At 41.3% G+C, this 27,384-nt stretch overlaps 1 protein-coding gene across 2 annotated transcripts in view; it reads right to left on the reverse strand.

The window, feature by feature from the left end:
* Positions 1 to 455: 455 nt before the first annotated feature.
* Positions 456 to 27,384, reverse strand: part of NKX2-5 (NK2 homeobox 5) — a 35,947-nt gene continuing 9,018 nt past the window's right edge. The window contains exons 2-3 of one of the 2 annotated variants that reach the window (XM_073575295.1): positions 4,524 to 4,775; positions 456 to 1,709 (exon numbers count right to left, since the gene is read on the reverse strand). In XM_073575295.1, coding sequence (XP_073431396.1) covers positions 1,105 to 1,709; positions 4,524 to 4,775 — 857 coding nt within the window. In that variant the 3' untranslated portion in view covers positions 456 to 1,104. Of the gene's footprint in view, positions 1,710 to 4,523; positions 4,822 to 27,384 lie in introns of those variants that run through there. The other variant, XM_073575294.1, reaches the window with a different exon arrangement.

Genomic DNA, 27,384 nt, shown 5'->3' on the forward strand with positions numbered 1-27,384 from the left:
TTAACTAGGTTAGAATTAATTAGGTAAGTTAAATATTGGCAGCGCTGGCATTTTTTGGCCAATTTTTGGCCATTTCTCCGTATGCACACACATATTATTTCTCCATATGCACACACATCCATACTTTACACAAGTGTCATAAAATAAATGTTTATTTGTCGCGTTTTATGACCTCAGTGCTTATCATTGAGTTTATTTTGGATCTTTCCAAGGTGTTTAGCTCGACAGTCTATAAAATGCATTCTGAATGTATGCCAAGGATAAGGAACACTCCTAAAATGCATTATGTTAGGTACACACATCAGAGAATAAAGCTAAATGGGAGCTAAAGGAAAAGAAAATAATTTAATATAATAAAAACCAAAAACACATTATTTACAACAGAATCTCAGATGAACTCTCTTCTGATCATGTCCTAGGCCCACTGGCACCAACAGTAACAGACCTGCTGTCCTGCCATGGATTACATCGTGGGCTGCCCCGTGACGTAGACCCAAGTGGGTCAAACATGGTGGAAGTTTTCCACGTATGGAATAACTAACATTAGTTTATGTTATCTGCTAATTATATTAGATCTCTACTATCTTTTTCACGGTTTGTAGCTTTGTAAATTCCAATCTAAACCTGTTTACATTTGGGATTCTTGCTGAGAACCTTCGATAGCGTAAAGGATCATAGAAAGCGAGAAAACGTCTAAAAGACCAAACTGTTAGGAATTGGTTTTCTTTATTTTGAGCTTTTTTCACATTCTCCCAGTAGTTAGGGTCAGCGTGACTCTTTCGGTGAACGTATTTATTGCTAAAGCCTTCTGGGATTAAATAAACCGATTGACACACTTGGCTAATCTGCAAATATATTGGTGATGCTAACAAATGAACACTACACAACAGATCGGAGGTGGATCTTCTGCTTGCTGGTCCTGTCCAGCACGCCACATTGTCCTTTGTTCATTCTCAATTTCCAATCTCACACCAAGGGATTAAAGTTACATCTCTTCTTTAGAAGATGCAGGACAGATTTTTTTTCTCCCCCCAATAGTTTCCAGTCTAAATAGTCCATGCCACCATTTTGATTAGTGCTTTCAGAATGGCGCCTAGCCAAGTTCTACCATGCTCGGATGCCATGGAGCGCAGACACACTGCTTGCTTGTTGAATGGGTGTCTGCACTGTGTTTAAGTCCCCCACGCTAAAATTCATGAAGTTATTCCCGGCTGAGGTTGGCTGCATGCTTGGCATGGAGGAGTAGCTGCAGTTGTAACTGCCACTGCAAGCCGGGTTACTGTAGTTGGAGTAGGGAGGATAAGTGTTGTAACTGTAAGGGTTAATGCTGACATTATATGGGGAGTTGTAGGGAGAGGACTCTCCCAAGCAAGGTTTGCCATCTCTCACCAGAACCGGTACTGCTATCCTCCTGGGGGGTGGAAGGCCCACCATTTCCAAAGTCTGATCTTGTCTTTGTCTTTTGCATTTGTACCTTCTGTTCTGGAACCATATTTTCACCTGGGTGGATGTGAGCTTCAAAACATTGGCTAAGTGGTCTCTCTCAGGGGCTGACAGATATTTCTGCTGTTTGAATCTTCTTTCCAGTTCATAGACCTGGGCTTGTGAGAAGAGGACCCTGGGCTTTCTCCTTTTTCTTTGCCTTGGTCTTTCTGGGTCCTCTAATTCCCGCTTATCGGTTTCCAAATTTTTCTGCAGAGAGCAGAGATCTGTAAAAATAAAAGAGATATTAATAGATGGTAATAAGGTATCTATCTATTATCTATTATCTATATTTCTATTATCTAACTATCCCATATCTATCTATCTATCTATCTATCTATCTATCGATAGATATATCTATCCCATATCTATCTATCTGTCTATTATATATCTATCTATCTATTTATTATCTATCTATTATCTATCTATCTATCTATTATCTATCTATCTATCTATTATCTATCTATCCCATATCTATCTATTATCTATCCATCTGTTATCTATATATCTATTATCTATCTATCTATCTATCCCACATCTATCTATTATCTATCTATTATCTATCTATAGATCTATCTATATCTCTCTATCTATCCTATAGCTATCTATTTATCCCATATCTATCTATCTATCTATCTATCTATCTGTCTATCCTATATCTATCTATTTATCCCATATCTATCTATCTATCTATCTATCTATCTGTCTGTCTATCCTATATCTATCTATTTATCCCATATCTATCTATATCTATCCATATCTATCTATTATCTGTCTATCTATTTATCTATTTATTATCTATTTATTATCTATCTATCTATCCCATATCTATCTATCTATTATCTATCTATTATCTATCTATCTATCTAAATATTATCTATCTATCTATAGATCTATCTATCTATATATTATCTATCTATCTATAGATCTATCTATATCTATCTATCTATCCTATATCTATCTATAGATCTATCTATATCTATCTATCTATCCTATATCTATCTATTTATCCCACACCTATCTATTATCTATCTATAGATCTATCTATATCTATCTATTATCTGTCTATCTATTTATCTATCTATCCATCTTTCTGTCTATTAGCTATTATCTGTCTATCTCCCTATCTCCCTATTATCTATCCATCTTCCCATGCCAAAGGTACACACTGTGTCGGCTCAAGGTCTTAAGCCTTTCTCTCTATCTTTTCTATCCCTAGCAGTTAGTAAAAGTAAAAGGATAAATTCGCAGCTGCATTCGGGAATTCTGTATTTATCCAAATAGATTAGTTGCAAAACGAATAGAACTTATGGAAAGAGAAGCAGGATGGCCCCGTTGCAGTCACTATTATAGGATCCATCTGAGTTCTGTTTGCTTCAGATTCTGAGCAGAAATTGTTTTTATGTGTTTTTATATTTTTATTAAAAAATGAACACCTAACAAACCCAGCTCAGCCGCTTGATAACTAGTAATGCCCCTGCTGCCGTCTCCACCAGTCATGCAACCAATGTGAACATAGATTCCATTTAGCATTCTGCTTGTCAGACAGCGATAATAATGGGATAATAATATTGCCGAAATGCAGGTGAGAACATTGTCTCTTGGGCCACTCTTCCCACTCGTGCCTGTGCACAACATAGACCCACACACAGAAAAAATCCTTCCCCGAGAACAAGACCTTTAAACTACTGTACAAACAGTAAAATAAAAATGGCAGCATTTATATTTTTATTTGATGTCATTAATGTTTTATTACATTTTTTTTTACAGCTCCTTTAAGCTAAGGAGATTCTTGAAATATTAACCCTATATCCTGACTGATGCAGTGAGACAGCTTTGGCATCAGTCTGCACCTGATGGAAATGAACAAGTTGGGGCCAAAGTTCTATCCCATTACTCATAGTTTATCCGGTAGCATCTAATAAGGTTATTCTTAAATAAATCAATAAATATAAAGAACTGGCCACGCATTCTGACTGAGAGGGGAGTGAGTGAAGTGTTTTGGCACCAGTGTTCAGGTCCCAGAGATAGAAAGGATCTGACCAAGAATCTGATTCATTACTTTTACCTTTTTATTTATTTTTAGCTAAAGAAAATTTAAATTCAACTTCAGGAAAAAGTTGCAATAAAGATTAAAGAGAAATTCTTACGTACACATTCATTCCAAAATATTAGATATTATTATTATTATTATTATTATTATTATTATTATTATTATTAATAATAATAATAATTTGCAAGATTCAGGCAATGAATAATTGTAGAGTAAGGTGAAACATTTCATCAGCTTTATTTTTTCATTCTATAAACTGAAACACTTCTGTAGCTTATTGCTATTTTAGTATTACATTTATACCTACATGATAGTGATAATTATTGCATAATTATTCTTGAATTATTATTGTTGCTATTCTGATTATTACTTTACCCAATCCGAATATCAGCAGCAGAGCTCTGTCTACACATTTCTTTGAGTAGTCTATTTATATTTGTTTTATTATTGGAATTATTCTCACATAATTTGAATCTCTGGACTAATTTTTCAGTAGTTTATTGGACTGATTAGTTCCAATTTTAGCAATGTAGAAATATGAATAGCAATGGTGGTGAAATAATCTCATACAACCCATGGGTACAAGGTTCCTATGTAATAACCCAGTACATAGTGACCCCATTGCACACAGAGTGCTCTCTATGTAGTGCAGACTACATTGATTTGTGTGTCCAGATTAATAATGTTGGTGGAATTCATATTTCATTACTTTCCACTGAGCCATTTAGTAGAACCCAGAAGACTGCAGGGATCGGTGACAATTGTCGGTGAACTTTTGAGTTTCTCCTGATTAGATTGGGAAGATGATCACACTGACCAGTGACACAATGGAGGTAATAAATGGCAGGTAATTGGGACAGGCTGTAGAGGTGGGCTCTGAAGCCTGGTATTATGGGGTCATTTCCAGAGAGGGTGCCAGGGATTGTAGGTTCTTGTTGACTTGCAGCCACCGATCACCCCCTTCTAATCTGTAGATTCCCCTCCTTACCTTTCTTGTCTTCTTTGTGTTCCTTAGAAGAGTCCATTTCCATGTAGTTTTTAACAAAGAAGGATCCAGGGAAAGGAGAGGAGCCCTTAGTGAGGTCCCTCTGGGACAGATCCTCAGTTAGCTCCGAAAGGCAGGGGGTTCCTGGATAGGACTCTTGTTTGAAGCTGGAGAGCATACATGAAGAAGTGTCCAGCCTGGGGGAGATGTCCATGGCAGAGAGGCCACTCTGATGCTGCTCTAAATTCAGAATGTCTTTGACAGAAAATGGAGTAGAAGTCATGGGGCTGGCAAACATCATGGCACCAACACAAACACCCAATACAGAGTCATGTACCCTCCCCAGACCTGAGAGCTAGAGAGGGCGAAACAGGATCCTCTTCTCCTAGAAGCAGCTCATTCCAAGCAGCAGTCCTCTCCTAGGAAGTGGTGGCCAGCCAGGGGCATCATCTCCATAAGGCTGGAGCAGGAGGAGGGCTCACAGCAGCCTGCAGGGGGCTGCACTGGTCACACCCGGCCTGCTGACGCAGGGACCCTCACATATAGCCCACCTAATATAGGCATCCAGCAAAACACACACACACTACTTTTAAAGGGGCTGACACGTATTTCCATTAAAGTTCGTTTTCAGTCCACAAGGGCATCTTGTATCCTTTTCGGTATTTATGGCATCCTATGGTACAGCGCTGCTGTAGGTCTAGCCTTGCTTTATCAATGAATTAACAAGTTTATATCTTCAATTATTGTTTCTTTTTCCAGAACTGGATCATGAAGATTCCAGGCCCATGTCTAGTCTTATTGATCTGCAGTGTAACCAGCACTATGATATAAAGCAGTGTATTTATACAGCATGCCACATATATATATTCTCACACATGCATGCACATATGTATATATATATATGTGTGTGTGTGAATATATGTACATATGCCTGATCCATAAGGTGACGTATAAATGCATGGTTTCATTATCATATTATTGTGATTATTATGCGATGTTAATATAATGTATATATATAAAATAAGTTTACATATTTATGTATATATAAATTAATATATATAAATGAAGCATATATATATATATCCGTGTGTGCACATATATGCAAATATCTAAAAACTTTTTAAATGTATATAGTTTATATAGATATATTTACACGCAAATATTTATATATATATATATATATATCTTACATGTAATGCGCCATGGAATAAATGGTGCTATTGCAATAAATAATAATAATAATAATAATAATAATATATAAGCTATATATATTTAAAAAGTTTTTAAATGCACACACGCAAATATATATATATATATTTGTAGTAAAGCTTATCCATTTATAATGCCCTAATAATAAAGGTAGTGATATAGTACACAAAAGTAGGGAAGAAATGAAGGTTTTATATTAGATACATTATAAAAGTATCATACTGAGTTACATCAATCTGTGGGATATTCCAAGATACCTTACATTACTACATATGCAATTACAGTCCTGCTTGTCTGGCCATATCTTTTGTGCATAAATGAAAATTGCCCAATGTGAATTTAGTATGAAATTATACTAGAAGCAAATAAGGTGATATATATATATATACACATATATACCTGACTCCTAGCACTACTTGCACAACAGTCATCATACTAATGTGTATATACAGACATATAACGAAAAGATACATATATTATACACTTATTTATGTATTTAGGATAAAGCAGTATATATATATACTGCTCAAAAAAATAAAGGGAACGCTTAAACAACACAATGTATTAGGATGTGTTCCCTTTATTTTTTTGAGCAGTATATATATATATATATATATATGATAAATCGATAGATAGACTCAGATAACTTTCCAACCTATCAAGCTTTTTCCTTTGCACCTATCTGACCATCAGCTGTCCCCCTGCTATCACTAAGGTCCCATTATTGGCATCACTAGGACATTATTACCTATCTGCATGGATCCCTATATTGGCTACAGGTTTATTCTCTCAGCCTGAGGATCCTGTATAGTGGTAACATCCGTTTCAATTAAAATTCTTGCGGAAAATGGCTGATCGTATTTGTTAGTGAATCGGGTTCCCTGCCATAGCCGAGGCTGACACTTTAATAGATGAGTGCCTGAAATATGGCTATTTAATGGGCGAGTGCAGCAGCCATTACAGCAGCACCTCCCAGTGCTGCTCCTGGTCCCTCTCCCGCTGGATTCACAGCTGCCTGATATTTATTCTCCAGGCAGAGTTATTGCCTGTGCTGATGATATGATGCAGAATGAATGCTCATAGACTGGATGCATATTCTGTGTTTCTCCTGTGGCTGGAGTGATGACTGCGCTGCGCCCATTGTGCACTAGTGTGTTCTATGCACGATAATGTCGTGACATCACTTGTTATTCAGTACTGGTGAGATGGAATGTAGAAATCAGGTGTTATGTTTCTATGGAACTCATCTAGTTTTCTTTGCCACCTATATTACCATACATTTAGGGTTTTCTTTCATTGATATAAACATGTATATATATAATGTATCTATTATGCACTGATGAATTTATGATGAAAAATTACGTGACCTTTATATATATTATATACACACATACAAGGCTCACTTCCCCTAGTGCTGTTGGAATAGGACAACATTGTGCTTTTCGATATAGTTGTACAACCAGATGATGTCACATACTTTATCCTAAATACATACATAAGTGTATAATATTTGTATCTTTTCGTTCTATGTCTGTATATACACATTAGTGTGATGAGTGTTGTACAAGTAGTGCTAGGACTCAGGTATTGGGGTGTATCATGCCCAGAACATCGGAGACTCAGCCCTGACCCCCTGTTACACCACATGGGACTGACAGATCTCACCTCCTGTTCTCTAGAGGGAATTTCTGTGCAATGACATTCTGCTAAGTGAACCGATCGCACACCATGGATCTTGCATAGAGGAATGGCAGCAGCGTTATTCTACCCACCCTGCAGAGCTGTACATGGGATTTGTAGCACTAGCTCTATACCTGCATGGCCTGGTCCATGTGTTCTTCTGATGAGATGGCTTCTAAACACCAAGCGCGGGATTCACAGCAACACAGTAATAAGTAAATCATCCTTCCTGATGGCTTTTGCCTGATGCAGCCTCATCTCCTATTCTGTTACACTTTGGGTAATTCTTGTGTGATTGACTATTATAGCTCCCTCTGATGAATGATGCCACCACCAAACTAGCTTTAGTACATGTGGCTAATATGGCTGCCCTGTTACTATCAGTGCTGCTTTCTGAATATGGTAAGTGCTGGGGTCAGTGTACTGAGCTGTATATATGTGTAGTCATCCCCTGTTGTGTACTCTTCACACATCTGACTGCTTTAAATTGCCAATCTCGTCCAAAACTATAGGGACATAGATCAAATCATCCAAAATAATTTACTGCATTACATTATAATGGAAATTATTCTTCTGTATATCAACAAACCTAATATTCTTTTTACACTTTTGAGATAATCTGTGCACATGACATATAGTTCTCCCCAATACAAACTGTAAGTATATTAGATGAAATCAACTCATAAAACACAGGAAAAATGGTCATTAGCATCCAGTATGTATTTCCATTTATTCCATACATGCATATACAGCAGTCTATCACATACCTACTATATAATTGTCTAATTCTGTCTGTCTGTAATGGAAATCCCACCTCGCGGATTGGTCGCAGCAGTTAGGCCGCGACCAAAAAGCGACAATAACTGCCGCAACCAATGAGCGACAGTTGCTTAGTCGTCGTGGCAACACGGCCACATTGCTTATTGTACAGGCACATTACAGCCGTTAAAGGCATCACTGCTGCGTCGCTCATTACACAGGCACAGTCCTGTACATATTCTGGAGTACAATACATTAGGTAATTAGGTAACAGTAGAACAGTGACTGCAGCTCTGGCTGTAACATGCGTACAATACATTAGGTGACAGCAGAAAAGTGAATGCAGCTCTGGGTGTAACTGGAGTACAATACATTAGGTAAGATCTGAACAGTCACTGCAGCTCTCGTTGTAACAGGAGTATAATACATTAGGTAAAAGCAGAACGGTGACTGCAGCTCTGGGTGTAACTGGACTACAATACATTAGGTAAAAGCAGAACAGTGACTGCAGCTCTGGGATTAACTGGAGTACAATATATTAGATAACAGCAGAACAGTGACAGCAGCTCTGGGTGTAACTGGAGTACAATACATTAGGTAAGAGCAGCACAGTGACTGCAGCTCTGGCTGTAACTGGAGTACAATACATTAGGTAACAGCAGAACAGTGACAGCAGCTCCGGGTGTAACAGGAGTATAATACACTAGATGGTGGCCCGATTCTATCGCATCGGGTATTCTAGAGTCTCTGTTAAAATAAAAAATAGTTATATACTCACCTTCCGATGACCCCCGGACTCTGTCCCGCCTCTCACCATGCTCCCAACATCTTCCGGTCCCAGTAATGATTAGTGAGAAGGGCTGGAGATGACGTCACTCTTGCGAGAGCGCGACGTCATCAGCGGTGTTTCGCGCTAAGCATTACTGGGACCAGAAGATGCTGAGAGCGTGGTGAGAGGAGAGAAAGAGTCCGGGGGCCGTCGGGAGGTGAGTATATCACTATTTTTTATTTTAACAGAGACTCTAGAATACCCGATGCGATAGAATCGGGCCACCATCTAGTTGTACTTCTATTAGTTATCACCTCAAGTGACGCTCAATTCTAACATATGCATACATACATACATATCTTTCTATCTATCTATCTATCTATCTATCTATCTATCTATTTAATTATACAACTCAAAAATCAATTCCATACATCTAAATGGGGTTATTTGCCCTGAATAGTAGAAAATACTACAATCCCAATTTAGATGGATGGTCCAGTTTTCAAAACTTCTGCAACCAATCTGCGGCTTTTATAAATATCCTATAGAGCTTTTATTTAGTGTTTATGGAGTTTTCTATATAGCTGAAGCCTAACCTTGGTCTGGTAATGGATTCTTTTTTGACTTATGGCTTTTTCCCCAGCATTGTATACTTTGTATAGGGGATAAGCTGTAAGGGTGCAAAATGAGCAGTCGCACCCAGGTCATGATCCCTAAGGGGCGCGAAGGTTCCTATGTACAATGAGAGTATGTTAATAACATGAATGGCACAGGATAGATAGGAGTCTGCTAAATAGTCTGCAATCAAGGCCAGTAAATTCAATCTCCATCTCTGTGTGCACCCAGGACAATGTACATGCATGGATACATTTTTTGCAGTAATCCGGGTTCATCCTGCAGAAACTAACAATTCAGATAAAAAAAAAATAATCTGCCAAATGACCATATCCTTGTCATTAATGCCTGGTATATTTTTTTCTACATTTTTATAATAGCGTACCACTATGTGACCAGATAGAAATTCCAGGGCAGTCTTTTTTGACCAGTAAAAATGGAAGGCGTCTGTGATTTTTCTGAGGCTGAAGTTACTTATACAGACAGTTTTGGTCATTTTACGGTGAATACAACTCATGCCTTCACATCAGAATTAAGGGCTGTAGACATATATCACTTATAAACATAATAATTTATTATGGTTTTCCAACGTGTCTGTAAAAAATATTGATTTTTTTGAGAAGCTGTCCAGAAAAAAAAAATGAAAAGTCAAGTTGGCACCCCTGGCTAAGAATACCTGTGATAGTGATAATAATGATACAAAATAGTAATATGATGTTGTTGTATTCAAGGTTGACCTTGAGGTGAGAGGGTTAATATTTTAAGCCTGTTAATTGCATAGTAATTTATGGGAATAATATCCCAAGTTGAAGCCTGAAGTGACCTGGTCCAAGAAGAGAAACCAGACTATTTATCTGATTATCTATGAGGTTGTGCTTTCAGGTAGGGGGGATAAATTGAAAGATAAGCTTAACAGTGATTAGGAATGTCATTAATGCGTTCACAGACATGCAATGGAGACAGGCAGCTTTATCCTCAGTTTTATCTTCAACAATGCGTCACTTTTAATACTGTATTTTAGAAACAAATGGAGGGGCTCGTCTGAGACCTTTGCTTTGTGTATATATTTTTCATGCAGTGGGAGTCCATGGCTTAGCCCCCTGACAAATGAACATTACCACTTTTTTGGATTTCTGTATCAACAAAAGTGCAGTACTGGGGCAATAATTGGTGAAAAAGCAAACAGTGAGGGAAGAGAGAGGGGTCTGGTCTCCATCAGCCTGACATGATACAGTGAGATCCAGAGGAAAAAAAAAAACTCGGTTTCCGGGTTGTCTTCCAGTTGTGCATCTTGGAGAAGAATTGACGTGTAAGGCTACTTTCACACTTCAGTTTTTCTGCATCAGGGGCGATGCGGGGAAATGTGTAAAAATCGGATCCGGTGCCTGTTGCCACCGTGTCTGTTTTTTCCCCATAGAGTTTCATTATCGCCACATTGTGCTGGATGCCTATGGGGTGTGTCCGGTTTTTGCCGGATCCGGTCAAAATTGCCAGTCCGGTGTCTGGAAAAAACATTGCATGCACTGCGCATGCCCGGAAGACCTTCTCTGCCAGGAATATATCTGGCAGAAAGAAGGATCCGGTGTCAGTGTTTGCGGCCGGATCCAGTAGTCCGGATTTTCGCCGCATCATGCCGGAAAAAAAAAACCTGAAATGTGAAAGTAGCCTAAGATACGAGTGTCCGTCAATAAGGGCGCCGCTACCGTCTCTATACAGAAATCTTTTGGCTTCTTTTTGGATAGAATCTATCCCAAGAATTGTATCACTTCTAAAAAATGATAGTTCGATAGGAGATACAGTGCAGTACTGTGCAAAAGTTTTAGGCAAGGACGGAAGAAATGCTGTAATGTAGGAATTATTCAAATATAGAATTGTTTTTTTTTATTAATTAACAAAAATGCAAAATCAATGAACTCTAAATCAAATAAATCTTTAGTGTGACCACTCTCTGCCTTGAAGACATCATCAAACCATCAATTCCTGTAGGTACACTTGCACACAGGTTTTGAAAGAATTTGGCAAGAAGGTTGTTCCAAACATCTTGGAGAACTGACCAGAGATTTTCTGTCTCTTTCCTTCACAGAATCCATGATGTTGAGATCAGGTCTTCCAGTACTCCTTTTTCATCTTTACGCAGAAGACTGGTTCAGACTGGCCTATCGCCTCAACGCACTAACCTAAATATCCCTGTGTGGCTCATTTCAAAATTTTTTGCCATATCCAGGTTCCTCACATCATGTTCTCACATGCTTTTTGCATTTAATAGCCCTCTGTGTCTGTGCTGTTACATATTTAGACTGTTAACTGGTTCATGCAGCAACAGGAACACCCGATTCTTACACTAGGGCTGGTCCAAACAATAAAAACAATTGTTACCATCCACCTTTCGTGTCTCCCCTTTTCCCTTATAGTTTGTAAGCTTGCGAGCAGGGCCCACATTCCTATTGTTATCTGTTTTGATCTATGTGTTTATTGCTATGCTATGCTGTAATGTCTATTGTCTGTAGAATTCCCCTCTATAAAGTAAAGTGCTGCGGAATATGTTGGCGCTATAGAAATAAAATTATTATTATTATTAACACAATTCTTAGTGACATTAAATATATACTTGGGGTCATTGTCCTGAAGCAGAAAAATTTTGGAGCCAATCAGATGCCTCCCTGATGGTACTGAATATTGGATAAGTTTCTGCCTTTATTTCACAGCATTGAGGACATCGAGTAATAAGCAGCACTGAGGACCATAGACATATTTGTCAGCCAAGGAAACTTAGTCCAGCAGATGAAAGACACATCATACTTGTTTATCGCCAAAATTAGATGTCCAGCAGTGCCATCAGCTCAGAACTGGCAGCAATCAGTAATAGCCAGCTATACTCATCTACTTTTTGGAGAAATTTGGCTAGAAGTGGTCTTTATGGAAGAATTGTGATCAAAAACCATATCTTTGACTTGGAAACAAGGTCAGGTTACTAAACTATGCATGAAAACATAGGAAGTCAGGTGCAGAAAATTGGCAGCAGGTGCTTTGGTTAATGAGTCAAAATGTGAAATATTTGGTTGTAACAGAAAACAGTGTGTACATTGAAGGGCTAGAGAGCTGAAAAGTAATGAGTGTTGCAGCCAACAGTGAAGCAGGGTTGAAATTCCTTTCAATTTTTGGGGTGTATTTCAGCAAAGGGAGTTGGGGATTCGGTCAGGATTAATGGTGTCCTCAATGCTGTTTAATTCAGGCAGATACTTTTCCATTATGCAATACCATCAGGGAAATGTCTAATTGGCTCCAAATTGATTGTGCAGCAGGACAATGACCCCAAACACACAGCAAATAGCAAAAAGGACTATCTTCAGCATAAAGAAGATCAAGGAGTCCTGAATGTGATATATCTTCACAGAGCTCTAATCTTGCCATCATCACGTCTGTCTGGGATTACACGAATAGACAAAAGAATTTGCACAAGCGACAGGCAGAGATCTGTGGTTAGTCCCCCAAGATGTTTGGAACAACCTCCCTGCTGAATTACTGTGTGCAAGTGTACTGAGAAGAATTGATGCTTTGATGCTGTTTTGAGTGAAAAGATTGGTTACTGGTGATGAGCGAGTAGACTCATTGTTCTGTTTTTTCTAAGCATGCTCGGGTGTCCTCCGAGTATTTTGGCATGCTCAGAGAGGTAGTTTCTGCCGCCATAGCAGCATGATGAAGCAGCATCTGCATGCTATATATGCTGTCAGCGCTGCACTTTCTGCACACTGACCTGAGAGGCTTCCTAATCATGCACTGTGCATGACTGGGAAGTTTCTCATCTCTGGTAACCTGGATGTTGTCATGATGACATCAGGTTACCATAGCAGCAATCGGGACCCCGCATCACGACGCGGGGTCTCTGATCCAAAGGCAGAGGGGCTGTCAGCACTCTGCCTGCTCCCAGAATGCTGCAATCGAGTTTGGTCGCAGTATTCTGGGGGTTAAAGTGCCGGGAGCAGTCTATTCTATATTTTGGTAGATTGGACATTTCTGAACACGGCGATACCAAATATTTGTATTTTTTTAAATTGTTTTATTATTAATGGTGCAAAAGGAGGGTGATTTAAACTTTTGTGATTTTTCTATATTTGTAATTTTTTTTACTTTGTTTTAACTTTTTACTGTATTTAATAGTCCTCTTAGGAGACATGAAGATGCTATCATCCGAGTGCTTGTGGTACACATAGCATGGCTTCAGCATCAGCACTGGTATGTAAAGAAGAAATCACGGCATTCACAGAAAAATTGTTGTAACAAGCATGGGTGTTTTCAGCAAATCCCCACCTTTCATGACAATCCACTGGCACTGATCAAGTGACAGAAGTGCCAATGGGCAGGATCAATGACGCGCTTCCTGTTTGCACATGTTAAATGACAAATTCTGCTGTCATTGATTGACAGCGGCATTTAAGTGGTTAGCAGCCACAGGTGGATCTCCAATCCACCTGTGGCTGTGTAAGGGGTTGAGCGTCTTACCCCTTTAAGCCTTCATTTTATGATACATGTATGTATATATGTATTTATATATATTTGACTCTGTTGTATTATTTGTATATCTTTTACTGCTATGTTTCTGCATTGTGTACGTAATAGGGACAGTGCAGTGTATAGTATGTCCACTAGATGGAGCACATAGCTCAGTTTGTTAGGTCACGCTGTAAATAGTTAACTATAGGAGGGGTTAGCTGAGGTGTATGACAGGAAGGGCTTCCTGGCTATAGTCAGTCAGGGGCCTGACCCCGCAGTGCTCGGATGGGCAATATGCCCGAGCTGCCTAACTACCCTGTAACATTTAAGGGTATTCCCAACCATTCACGGGGGGAACGTAGAGAAGAACCAGGTACAGCAGGACCAGCCGTAGAGAGGAAAAGAATGAAATAGAGCCATCAATTGAGAGGAAAGATTCTAGTTCAGCATGAGAGCCCGCAACAAAGGCAAGGAAAAAGTCGATGACATGAAGGGGTTAATCTTTTAAAGAAAATACATTTTAATTTTTGAATACCTGTTTTAGTTACTGTATGCTATATCGGCACGTTCTGTGCATAAACCTACTTTTATCAACTTTACAAATGTAGTAATTTAGGGTTGTGCTAATGTTTTTTTTTAATTAACCCCTTAGTGACAGAGCCAATATGGTACTTAATGACGAAGCCATTTTTTACAATTCTGACCACTGTCACTTTATGAAGTTATTATAACTGTAGAACGCTTCAACATATCCCACTGATTCTGAGATTCTTTTTTTGTGACATATTGTACTTCATGTTAGTGGTAAAATTTCTTCGATATAACTTGTGTTTATTTATGAAAAAATTGGAAGTTTGGCAAAAATTTTGAAAATGTTGGAATTTTCAAACTTTTCATTTTTGTACCCTTAAATCAGAGAGATATGTCGCAAAAAATACTTAATAAATAACATTTCCCATATGTCAACTTTATATGAGCACAATTTTGGAAACATATATATTTTTTTGTTAGGTTGTTATAAGGGTTAAAAGTTGACCAGTGATTTCTCATTTTTTCAACAAAATTTACAAAACCATTTTTTTAGGTACCACCTCACATTCGAAGTGAGTTTCAGGGGTCAATATAACAGAAAATACCCAAAAGTGACACCATTCTAAAAACTGCACCCCTCAAGGTGCACAAAACCACATTCAAGAAGTCTATTAACCCTTCAGGTGCTTCATGAGAACTAAAGCAATGTGGAAGAAAAAAATGAACATTTTAATTTTTTTCCCCGCTAAAATTACTTTGGAGCTAAATTTTTTTATTTTCACAAGGGTATCAGGAGAAAATGGACCACAAAATTTGTTGTGCAATTTCTGCTGAGTACGCCAATCCTCTGTATGTGGAGGAAAGCCACTCATTGGGTGCATTACAAGGCTCAGAAGGGAGGGGAGCACCTTTTGACTTTTTGAACACAAAATTGGCTGGAATCAATGGTGGTGCCATGTCGCGTTTGGAGACCCCCTGATGTACCTAAACAGTGGAACCTCCCAGTTCTCATTTGAACCCTAACCCCAACACACCCCTAACCATAATCCCAACCCTAACCATAACCCTAACCACAAACCTAACCATAACACACCCCTAAACATAATACTAACCCTAACCGTAATCCCAACCCTAACCACAACCCTAACTTTAGCCCAACCCTAACTTTAGCCCAGTCCTAACTCTAGCCCAAACTGTAACCCTAGGGTCTATCAGAGTGATCAAAATGAACCAATAGGAAAAATTTCCTATTGTTGCCGGGTTCCAGCCAGCAGATCTCAGCCTTTTTCTTCCCAGAAGAAGACGCCGCTGGCAGGGGGACATCACGGGGGATGCAAGAGGATCCAGGACACCGGAGGTACCGTGGGGGATCGAGCGACCCCATTTCTCTCTCCTCTGATGTGAAATCACATCAGAGGAGAGAGAAATTAAATGGGAAAGCTTATTTTTTTTTTAATGCAGTCGCCGTTATTCCATTAATAACAGCAATCGCAACACTGGGGTGAGAATTTGAAGGGGTGAGAATTTGAAACAAAAAATATCTATTAATTACCCAAAAATGGTATTTTTTTTGTATAACTGCATTACTAGCAAAATCTAACAATCATACAAATCATAAAAATACTGCTTTCATTGTCACAAGTTCCTTTCCATGCATGTACAACCGAACCGATGTAGCATTCTGGGTTGCAAATTTTTATTGGGGTGTTATAGTTGTAGTGTTTTTTAAAAATATATACAAACTTAAAAAATTGTACACACATTTTAGATTCTGCATTTCAGCTCTTTTACTCCAATTTGGTAAATGTACACCTATACTGTGGACTTCTGCATCATTTTTAGGCATTGGGTTTAACTCCAGGCATTTGCTGTTACGTGGTCCTTTTTGGACAGGGGAAATAAACCTGCTTATACCAAAAATATGCAAACAAAGCTGGGCTGCACACTAGTGATAAGCGAGTGTGCCTGTCACTACTCGCTACTCGCTTGAGCATCAGTGGCTCGGGATGCTCGTTACTCAGCTCGTGTCCCCGTCCTGCATGTTTGGTGCATTCTAGACAGCCAATGAACATGTGGGGATTGCCTGCCAGTCACTGTAATGCCGCAGCCATCTTGGTTGTGGCATTACTGTGATTCGATGGCCGCATAGCATCATATATATACAGTATATAAGACCCGTGACCCCATGCTCGGCACACTGTAACTTGGACACAGGCAGTGTAGGGAGAGGTGCTGGTGAGAGAGACAGAATTGTAGCTACATATTATCCAGGGATTCAACCACATTTATATTTCTGTTAAGTAAAACAACAGTCCTTCTTAGGGCTAACGATAATCAATAGTAATACTGATGTGTCAGAAATGCGTCAGTTTGTTTTTAACTTTCACCTTTTTAAGTTTTGATAATTAAATAAAGTCTTTTTTTTACAATGGCTGTGCTCACCCACTCCTCCCTCCTTCCTTGTTTCCATTTGGCCGCAATCACTGGCAGGATCAGCACTCTCCAGGAATCGATTTCAACCAAGACTTTGCATCACACGGCATGGTAAGCTGAATTTGCCCCTCTTTTTTCTACTGAATTACACGTCCTTTATGCTGCAGCCCGCAACTGATACTAAAACCTCTTCTCAGGGCTAATAATATTTTCATTGCGCTTAATTTTGCAAATGGTTGTGAGCATGGAAATATTCCCCATTTTTACTGCAGACGTTGTGCATCAAAAGCATAGAACCAGACTTGATGGGCTCTCAATATTTATACTGCAGTCTAATACTTCCATCTGAGGTGTGAAAAATTGCCTGGTATTGTAAGACTGCAACTTTTTTGTGCAGTGAAATTTATGCAGCAATTATCCTGCTACAGTTTGACCTCAACCCCTCCAAAAAGAAATTAATTGTTAAAAAATCGCATTGCTATACTAAACTGCAGTCTCATACACCCATCTGAGGTGTTCAAATTTGGCTGGAATTGTAATACCGTCTTTTTTTGAGCTGTTAAATTTGATATGGCATTTAGCATGCTACAGTTAGGCCTCAAGAATTCCCCCACAAAAGAAATTGTTTGTTTAAAAAATAGCATTTCTATATTTACACAGCAGTGTTGTGAATTCTTTTCATCTGACTTCTGAGTCAGGGCTCCCTCTGGTGGTTACTGCGGGTAGTGGAGCTGGCTGGTTTGACAGACGATGATTGGAAATCAGGAGTTGCTGACTAGGAGGATATAAGCGAGCAGGCTTCCCTCAGTTGCTGCTGGTGATTGGTTTCTTCCTGTGCATTTTGAGGTCTGCCGTCTCCTGCCTGATCCTGCATTTTTCAGTTAAGTTGTTCATTTGCTAATCCTTGCATCTGATCTGGTTTTGCCTCTTTCTGCTTTGCTGTGAGGGTTCAGCGTGATTCCTGCTGGGGCAGTGCTGGACCCCGCTCCATATGTTACAGCTTGTGTCAGTTTGTTCAGTCCCCTGTTATATTAGTCTCTTTTGCTTTGCTGCCAGTTCAAACCAAAATGCTGATATAGTGGGGGAGAGGTCGTGATACCTCAGTGTTTTTTGTACATCAGACGTGTTGGATTTTTTAGGGTTTTTGCGTGATTGCAGACAGTGTCTTTCCTTTCCTATCCTATCTAGACAGTTTGGGCCCCATAATTTGCTCAGCCTATTTTCTGCCTGTGTTTGTGCCTCATCTTGTCTCACTGACAATATATGTTTGGGAGCTATCTATTTCTTTGAGGTTCTACTCCAGGGTGTTGTGAGTTCATTTTCCCCTTCACTACTGAGGCCCGAGGAACTCCCTCTTCTGGTAAAGAAAGGTAGTGAGCCTGATTATCAAACACCTGAGGCTGATGATGATGACTGGCTGAGTGGAGTTACTGACTGGATATAAGGCTGCCGACGCCCTTCTGCCCTGCGGGTGATTTCTCTGTGGGATCCTTGGAGACCAGTCTGAATTCCTTCTCCTCTAAAGCTAAGTTTGCTGCTCGGCTTTTTGCATTTGTGCTTTGACTTTGTTTTGCTTTGTTTTTCTGGATTTCTGCCATTCCCTGCTGGGGTGTGCTGAAATCCTTTAGCTCTGTCTTCTGAAAATACCTGAGTGCTGATTTAGTTTTTGAAGCCTAGCTGCTTCAGGGTCTTTTTCATATCAGCTTGTTGGCTTATGTCTTTGATAGGGTTTTGGCAGATTGCAGACAGCAGCCTTCCTGTCCTTTCCTATCTAGGTAGTTTTGGGCCCCGGCTTTGCTCAGTCTATCTTTCTGTCTGTGTTAGTGTTTTCATCTTGCTTCACCGTCATTATATGTTGGGGGCTGCCTATTGCTTTGGGGTCTGCTCAGGGGCAGTTTAGATTTCCCCTTTCTTTCTTTAGGCCTATTTAATTCTCCGGCTGTGATCGAGGGGTCTATGGCATCGTAGGAACCCCCCACGGCTACTGCTAGTTGTGTTGATAGGTTCAGGGGTCTGCAATCTGATAGTTGCCAACTTCTCTGGTTTTCTGGACTTAGCTTGTATTTCTGTTTTTGCCTCCTACGGTGACTCATTCATAACACCAGGGCAGTTTAGATTTCACCTTTCTTGCTTTAAGCTTAGTTAGTTCTCTGGCTGTGCCGAGGCGTCTAGGGCATCGTAGGTACGCCCCACAGCTACTGCTAGTTTTGTTGTTTGTATTAGGGGTCTGCAATCCGCTAAGTTACCAACCTTTCTGGTTTCCTAGTGGCCTAGCCTATTCCTGCCATCCTCCTTGGTGACCTATTCATAACACAGCAGTCTTATACACTCATATCAATTGGGCAAATTTTGCTGTTATTGCAATAGTGCAATTTTTTCGAGCAGTGAAATTTTATATAGCATTTATCATGGTACAGTTGGCCCTCAAAACCCTCCAAAAATTAAATTGTTTATAAAAAAATCGCATTGCTTTATTGATACTGCAGTGATATACGTCCATCTGTAGTGGGCAAATTTTTCTGGCATTGTAATACTCTGCAATGTTTTCTCAACAGGAATATATCATGCATAATTAAAAATGGTCAAGGCACGTGGTAAGGGACAGGGAAGTGGACATGATACTGATGGTGATCGCAGAGGACGAGGCTGTGAGCAAAGTAAAACTGTGCCTGCCGCAAGAGCACAACAAACACATACATCATGTCGATTTAGTATACTTTCCCACTTTTTTGGGGGACACGGAAGACCACTCTTGAAGGCAGACCACTGTGAAAAGGTTCTTGAATGGATAGCAGATAATGCTTCCAGTCATTTTGCCAGCACCACTCTGTCTACCACATGGTCCATTCTCAGTAGCCACATAATCCTCTCCCTGATCCTCTTTCATACTACTGTCCCAAGTGCCCAGAGACAAGTGATCCCACTCTTGGATACTTCGAAGAGCTGTTCATATTTCCTATTATAGATTCTGGCCTCTCGACCTGCCCATTTCAATCAGGACATGAGGAGTTTGCATGTAGCAATGCGCAAATATTTGAGCGGTCACGCTTACAAGAAGGCAACGCTACAATTACTGTAGCAAGAGCTTTATGATGATAAAACACAATTGCAAGCAAGTGTATTGTTGTGACAGCAAAACAGGAGGAGGACCAGGGTACAGAAGTGGAAGACGAGGCAGTGGACGAACAAGTCACTGACTCAACCTGGTAAAGAGACATGCAGAGCAAGGACAGCAGCGCACAGGGGGGAGGGATTCACAGTATCACAAGAGGCAGTGGGGTGGCCAGAGACACAAGTCGGGCCACTGATCCCCAGAGCACTAACATAGGTGAAGTTGCCAAGAGTTAGGTGTTCCCAAGTCTGGCACTTTTTTAATGACAGTCCAGTTAACCCAAAAAAGGTCATTTGCAATATCTGCCATGCCAGTATCAGCGAGGGCAGCACAACTACCAGCCTGACCATGACCAGCATGCTCAGACACACGCAAGCAAAGCACCCGACTACTTTGGCCGAGCACCAGGGTCACAAACAGTGTCTGCAGGTGACACCACTACCTCTTCCCCTGTTCTGCAGATATACCAATTCCCTGTCCATGATGTAGGTGAAGATGCCTCCCACTCTGCACCTATCCTTGCACACTTGCAACCAAGGTCAACAACCACGTCCACTTCCTTGTCACAGCACAGCGTTCAGTTGTCTCTACCCCTGTTCTTGGAACGCAAGCGTAAATACGCAACCACCCACCCACAGGCTATAGTACTAAGCGGCCATGTTTCCAAACTGCTTGCCTTAGAAATGTTGCTGTTTAGGCTTGTGGAGATGGAAGTTTTCTGCAACCTCATGGTGGCAGCCGTCCTCAGTACTCAGTGACCAACTTCCACTATTTCTCCCCGTGTACCGTCCTCACCTTACACAAGAACATGCCCATAACATCAGCCGTGCATCTCACAAACGTCAACATCAGTTGCAAGCTGGAAGCACTGCAGCACTGTCTCAGTCAATCAGCAAAAAGCCCTGCTGAAGCTAATCTGCTTAGGTGACAAACCGCACACTGTCACAGAGTTGTTGAAATGTCTAACAGACCAGACTGATTTGTGGCTCTCAGCCCTGAACCTGAAACCCCGGCATGGTCGTATGTGACAATGGCTGTTGCCTGGTGGCAGCTCTGAATCTTGATAACACCACACATACCATGCCTGGCCCACATGCTCAACTTAGTGGTTCAGTGGTTTCTCAAAACCTACCCACATCTGGCTGAGCTACTTATGAAAGTATGCTGCATCTGTGTCCATTTTATCATGTCAGCTACAGGTGCCTGTGCCTTGGTAGTGCTGCAGCAGCGTTGGCAGCTTCAAGCTCACCGACTGGTGTGTGATGTCACCACGGGTTGGAACTCAACGTTACATTTGTTGGCAAGGCTTTGTGAGCAGCAGAGGGCAGTAATTGAATACCAGCTACACCATGCATGTTGGTATTCCAGTCAGCCTCTACACATAAGAACTGTTTAGTGGGCATGGAAGTCTGACATCTGTGCGGTTTTGTTTCATGACTTGACCAAGATGGTGAGCGGGGATGATGCTATAATCAGCGTTACCATCCCGCTTCTTTGTCTACTGAAACGCTCGCTGTTCACAGTTAAAGCGGAGGCTTTGTAGGCAGAGCAAGTTGAGTGAAACTAAACTGGGTGATCCTACACAGCCTAGCCTCATCTCATCTTCTCAACATGAATTGGGTGATAATGAGGATGGTGAGGAACAGGAGCTGGTTGCCTGCGCTACAGACTGTAGTACCTTCACCACCTTCATCCCGTCTGTTCAGCATATATACTGTATATATATATAATATATAGATTTATATTTATTTATCCCCCAGGGGTGAATGTTTTTCAGCACATTCACTTAGTGCGTGGGCACTTCCTGTCTAGGACACACACTCCGAGTCCTTAATAATGGGAACTTTTTTTTTGAGACCCTCAACTACATCTCTTCAAAGGGGAATTGGAGTGCCTCCTTCTAATTTTTGACATCCCATGCACTAGACTTTACCAGTGTAGTGACCAGTGACCAGTGACCAACTCCTTAGTAATGGGTAAAGAAAATTTTCTGTGGGTCCACCTTCTAGTTGAGGTAAAAAAAATGTAACCGAAAAGAGCTGATCAGTTCTATTAGTATACTAGCTGAAGAGCCCGGCGCTGCCCGGGCATAGTAACTAACTACAGTTAGTTATAACAAATTATAATGATTATATCTATATATTTAAAGCTGAGTGTATAGCCCCGCCCACTCCGCATAGCCCCATTCACTACAATATCCCACATCATCAGCCAGAGCCACTAGACTACTACCCCTAATATCCCACATCATCCCATCACAGCCGCTGGACTACTACCCCTAATATCCCACATCATCCCGTCAGCCAGAGCCACCGAACAACTACCACTAATATCCCACATCATCCCGTCACAGCCGCCGGACTACTACCCCTAATATCCCACATCATCCCGTCAGCCAGAGCCTGCAGACTACTCCCCCTAATATCCCACATCATCCCATCAGCCAGAGCCAGCAGACTACTCCCCCTAATATCCCACATCATCCTGTCAGCCAGAGCCACCGGACTACTACCCCTAATATCCCACATCATCCCATCAGCCAGAGCCTTCCATACTGGGGATCCCTTTAAGAGGGGCCTGGGGTCAGAACCAGAGCGTTGAGTGGATTTGCCCTCACTTTCATACCGGCGATCCCTTTAAGAGAGCCTGGGATCAGAACCAGAGTGCTGAGTGGATTTGCCCTGACTTGCATACCAATGATCCCTTTAATAGAACCATGGGGTCAGGATCAGAGCGCTGAGGGATTTACCCTAACTTCCATACAGGAGATCCCGTTAAGAGAGCCTGGGTTCAGTACCAGAGCATTTGAAGGCAATTGCCCAGACTTCCATACCAGGGATCCCTTTAAGAGAGGCCTGGGATCAGAACCAAAGTGCTGGATGGATTTGCCCTGACTTCCATACCAGAGATCCCTTTAAGAAAGGCCTGGGGTCAGTAACAATGTGCAGAGTGGATTTGCCCTCACTTCCATACTATTGATCCCTTTAAGAGACCCTGGGGTCAGAATCACAGAGCTGAGTGGAACAGTCCTAACATCCATACCAGAGATCCCTTTAAGAGAGGCCTGGGGTCAAAACCAAAGCGCTGGATGGATTTGCTCTGATTTCCATATCAATGATACCTTTAAGAGGGAAGATGTGCCTATATTATGGAGGATGTGTGATGGGGATATAGGCACGGGAGGGGGTGATTCATTTCTGTCATCTGCTCTCTGCTTCTTTCTGGGGGTAGACAGTGGCTGGGAGCTTATGTTCCCAGGGATGCTAGATTTCTCCCACCATGTCAGTGTCTGCTGAGGTGTTGTCAAGTGGGAAAAGTTGCTCATAGCAACCATATCACAGCTCAGCTTCTTTTAACCAGCTCTGGTGAAATGAGAGATGCCTAGTGATTGGTTGCAAGGAAAACTGTTGCTCATAGCAACCAATCATAGCTCAGCTTCTTTTGAACAGCTCTGTTGAAATTAAAGATGCTTCGTGATTGGTTGGTGATACACACACACACACACACACACACACATACACACACACACACACACACACACACACACATTCAGTTTTATATATAAAGATGACCTAGTGCCTTGTTGTAGGCTGTCAGGTGATCATCACATAAGGAGTTCTCACACTGCATGCAGGATTTCAGAGTTGGAACAGTAGAGTGTGCACAGTAAGTACAGAAGATCCTGGTATCCTCTATATCAGGCTGAGTAGATGCAAAACACTCCACTATATTCTCCAGCAGGGTTGTTGAAATGACAGTCCTTGATGTTGCTACATTAAACTAATCACTTTTTTAAGGGCTAATTCAAATAGATTCTATTATGTTATAATAATAACGCTCGTATCTGCAATCCATCTACGGTGAGATGTTGCAGTAGGTATTGCATATGAGAGGCACCTAGTCAGGGATTATTGCCTTATAAATTCTAAGCCTTGCTGCTGTCACTTTTTTCCATGGACTCATTGACAGATTCATGATTTTTACAGTAATCTGTACTCAGAAATTCATCAAAGATGCCAGTTTTACTTGCGTTTCTCAAGACTTTGCTGCTTCCACGTACAAGAAAAATGTTTTCCGGGCTGGTTCAAATCCCGTTTATATTCTACAATAATAGATCTCTTATCTGCAATTCCTCAACGGGGAGGTGTGACAGTACGTATAGCATATGACAGACATCTAGTCAGGGATTATTGCCTTATACAGTTAGCTCTATATATATTTGGACAGAGACAATATTTTTCTAATTTTGGTTCTAGACATTACCACAATGAATTTTAAACAAAACAATTCAGATGCAGTTGAAGTTCAGACTTTCAGCTTTCATTTGAGGGTATCCACATTAAAATTGGATGAAGGGTTTAGGAGTTTCAGCTCCTTAACATGTGCCACCCTGTTTTTAAAGGGACCAAAAGTAATTGGACAGATTAAATAATTGTAAATAAAATGTTCATTTCTAGTACTTGGTTGAAAACTCTTTGTTGGCAATGACTGCCTGAAGTCTTGAACTCATGGACATCACCAGACGCTGTGTTTCCTCCTTTTTGATGCTCCGTCAGGCCTTCACTGCGGTGGTTTTCAGTTGCTGTTTGTTTGTGGGCCTTTCTGTCTGAAGTTTAGTCTTTAGCAAGTGAAATGCATGCTCAATTGGGTTGAGATCAGGTGACTGACTTGGCCATTCAAGAATATTCCACTTCTTTGCTTTAATAGACTCCTGGGTTGCTTTGGCTTTATGTTTTGGGTCATTGTCCATCTGTAGTATGAAACGACGACCAATCAGTTTGGCTGCATTTGGCTGGATCTGAGCACACAGTATGGCTCTGAATACCTCAGAATTCATTTGGCTGCTTCTGTCCTGTGTCACATCATCAATAAACACTAGTGACCCAGTGCCACTGGCAGCCATACATGCCCAAGCCATCACAATGCCTCTGCCGTGTTTTACAGATGATGTGTTATGCTTTGGGTCATGAGCTGTACCACACCTTCGCCATACTTTTCTCTTTCCATCATTCTGATAGAGGTTGATATTGGTTTCATCTGTCCAAAGAATGTTCTTCCAGATCTGTGCTGGCTTTTTTAGATTTTTTTAGCAAAGTCCAGTCTAGCCTTTTGATTCTTGATGCTTATGAGTGGCTTGCACTGTGCAGTGAACCCTCTGTATTTACTTTCATGCAGTCTTCTCTTTATGGTAGATTTGGATATTGATACGCCTAACTCCTGGAGAGTGTTGCTCACTTGGTTGGCAGTTGTGAAGGGGTTTCTCTTCACCATGGAGATTATTCTGCGATCATCCACCACCTAACTGTAAATTGTAAGCCTTGCTAATGGTTTTCTCCATGCGCTCATTGACCAATTCATGTTTTTATGGTCATCTGTACTCAGAAATTCAACAAAGCTGCCAGTGTTACTTGCGTTACTCTACAGTTTTGTTGCTGCCATGTATCAGAATAAAAACTAATGATTGGGATTAGAGATGTAATGCATTGCAGAAAAATATTTGTATATTGTAACATCTGTTTTGCTCTGTTCCAGCCCGAGCATGTGCTGTGTTTAATGGGGGGGGGGCAATGTGGCACTCCTGAGCGTCCAATAGCCACAGAGGTACTGCACCTCAGCCAGAGGTGTGGTACTCCGCTCTCGGGTAAGGAGGGGACACTACCCAGTACCCACACACTAGCACCCAACACTAGACATCTCCAGGCCAGGGAGGGACTAGGTAGAAGGTGTGGGTGGAAGAAGTAGATAAAGGTAGGACAGCTGGAGAGAAAGCTGATGATAGAGAGTGGAGAGTTGTCATGGTAACAGGAGTCAGTTGGAGGAGGAGTCAGGAAGAGAAGACAGGTTGTGGAAGGGACTGAAGGAGTGATGAGCCTGCCCCAGGACTAAAGAGTAGAGTGGAGTGAAGAAGGGGTCCTAGGGGCCAGGGAAGTGAAGTATCCACCCGTGGCGCCTGAATCCATGCTGACTGTAGTCGGGTAGAGGGACCAGGTCGCAGTAGAGGATCAGCTCCAGACTAGTGGAGAATCTGTAGGACTCAGCTAGCAAACCGGAGGCTGAAGTATCTGTATGTGCGACAGCCGAATCCACACACATTTGCTGAAAAGGCAGCCACATAGGGTCAAGGGGACCAAGAGAACGTCGCCCAACAGGAACCCAGGCTGCTGGCTTGGGAGCCAGCACAGTGAGATGACCAGGGAAGGAACATCAGAAGGGGGTTCTGGTACAGTGTACCCCAAATTATCTGAGAGCTGGCTGGACCACTGACCCGGAGGACACAGCACCTCGGCTGGGGATTGTAACTGGAAGAACTGTGAGTAAAAGCGTGAAGACTGCACTCTAATGTGTCCTCCGATTTATTTACAGCATCACCTGCCTTGCACTACAACCACCACCATCACATTATACACCATAACTGTCCTGGGGCCTCACTATACCTGTGGAGAGCTGTATCAACTCTGCTGCGTCACCAACTGCCCCAGATCTGAACTACAGCGTCGGCCATATTATCATTGCCAAACACCACGGGTGGCGTCACGAATTAATCCCCTATAAGCATTCCCCAAAATCATTTTATTGCACACCCAGGGCCACGGACCAGGTCTTTGCTGCTGTGACATCCCCTGAAGAACCGACCGGCCCGGACCAAGTACCCAAGGCCCTAGTGGGTGCTGCACATGTGCAATATAAAAGGAAAAAATTGGTTTACATATTGTATTGAGTATTTATCTTATGTATTTTGTATCAATAAATATTGCATTTTCTAATATATGGTGACTCAGGTTCTCCTATTTTCAATCCAGATTATGAACTTGTTAAGTTGCATAATTTTAACCAGCATTATCTAATTTTTTCACTTGCAGAACTGAATCCAACTTTCATAATGGGGAGACGGCCTTTGAATCAGATGCTCTATTGGATCCAGTGGTCGATACCGCTGAGGATGTTGGATCAGCACCAGGCCAATCATTAGATTCAGCACCAGCAATCCTCTGAGGAAGTGGAAGGACTCTGGAGCCTCAGCCCTACCCTTCCACCTAACAACTCCCTGTAGCTGCACCCATCCCACTATGAGTCCGGCGCAGGAGGGAGCTCCCAATCATCACCACCATGTGCGAATTATAGTGGTGTTTTAGATTATCTATCACGCATGGTGAGTGATGATGGGGAGGGGAATTTTGCATGTAGCATGGCATGGTATATTCATGACAGGCTTGTGCGACTGCATTGTTTTGGATGCATGTACCAGACCCAACAATCCACGCAAG

The sequence above is a fragment of the Dendrobates tinctorius genome, unplaced genomic scaffold (genome assembly GCF_039654945.1).
Source record: "Dendrobates tinctorius isolate UK_male_01 unplaced genomic scaffold, ASM3965494v1 ptg000043l, whole genome shotgun sequence".
Classification (NCBI taxonomy): domain Eukaryota; kingdom Metazoa; phylum Chordata; class Amphibia; order Anura; family Dendrobatidae; genus Dendrobates; species Dendrobates tinctorius.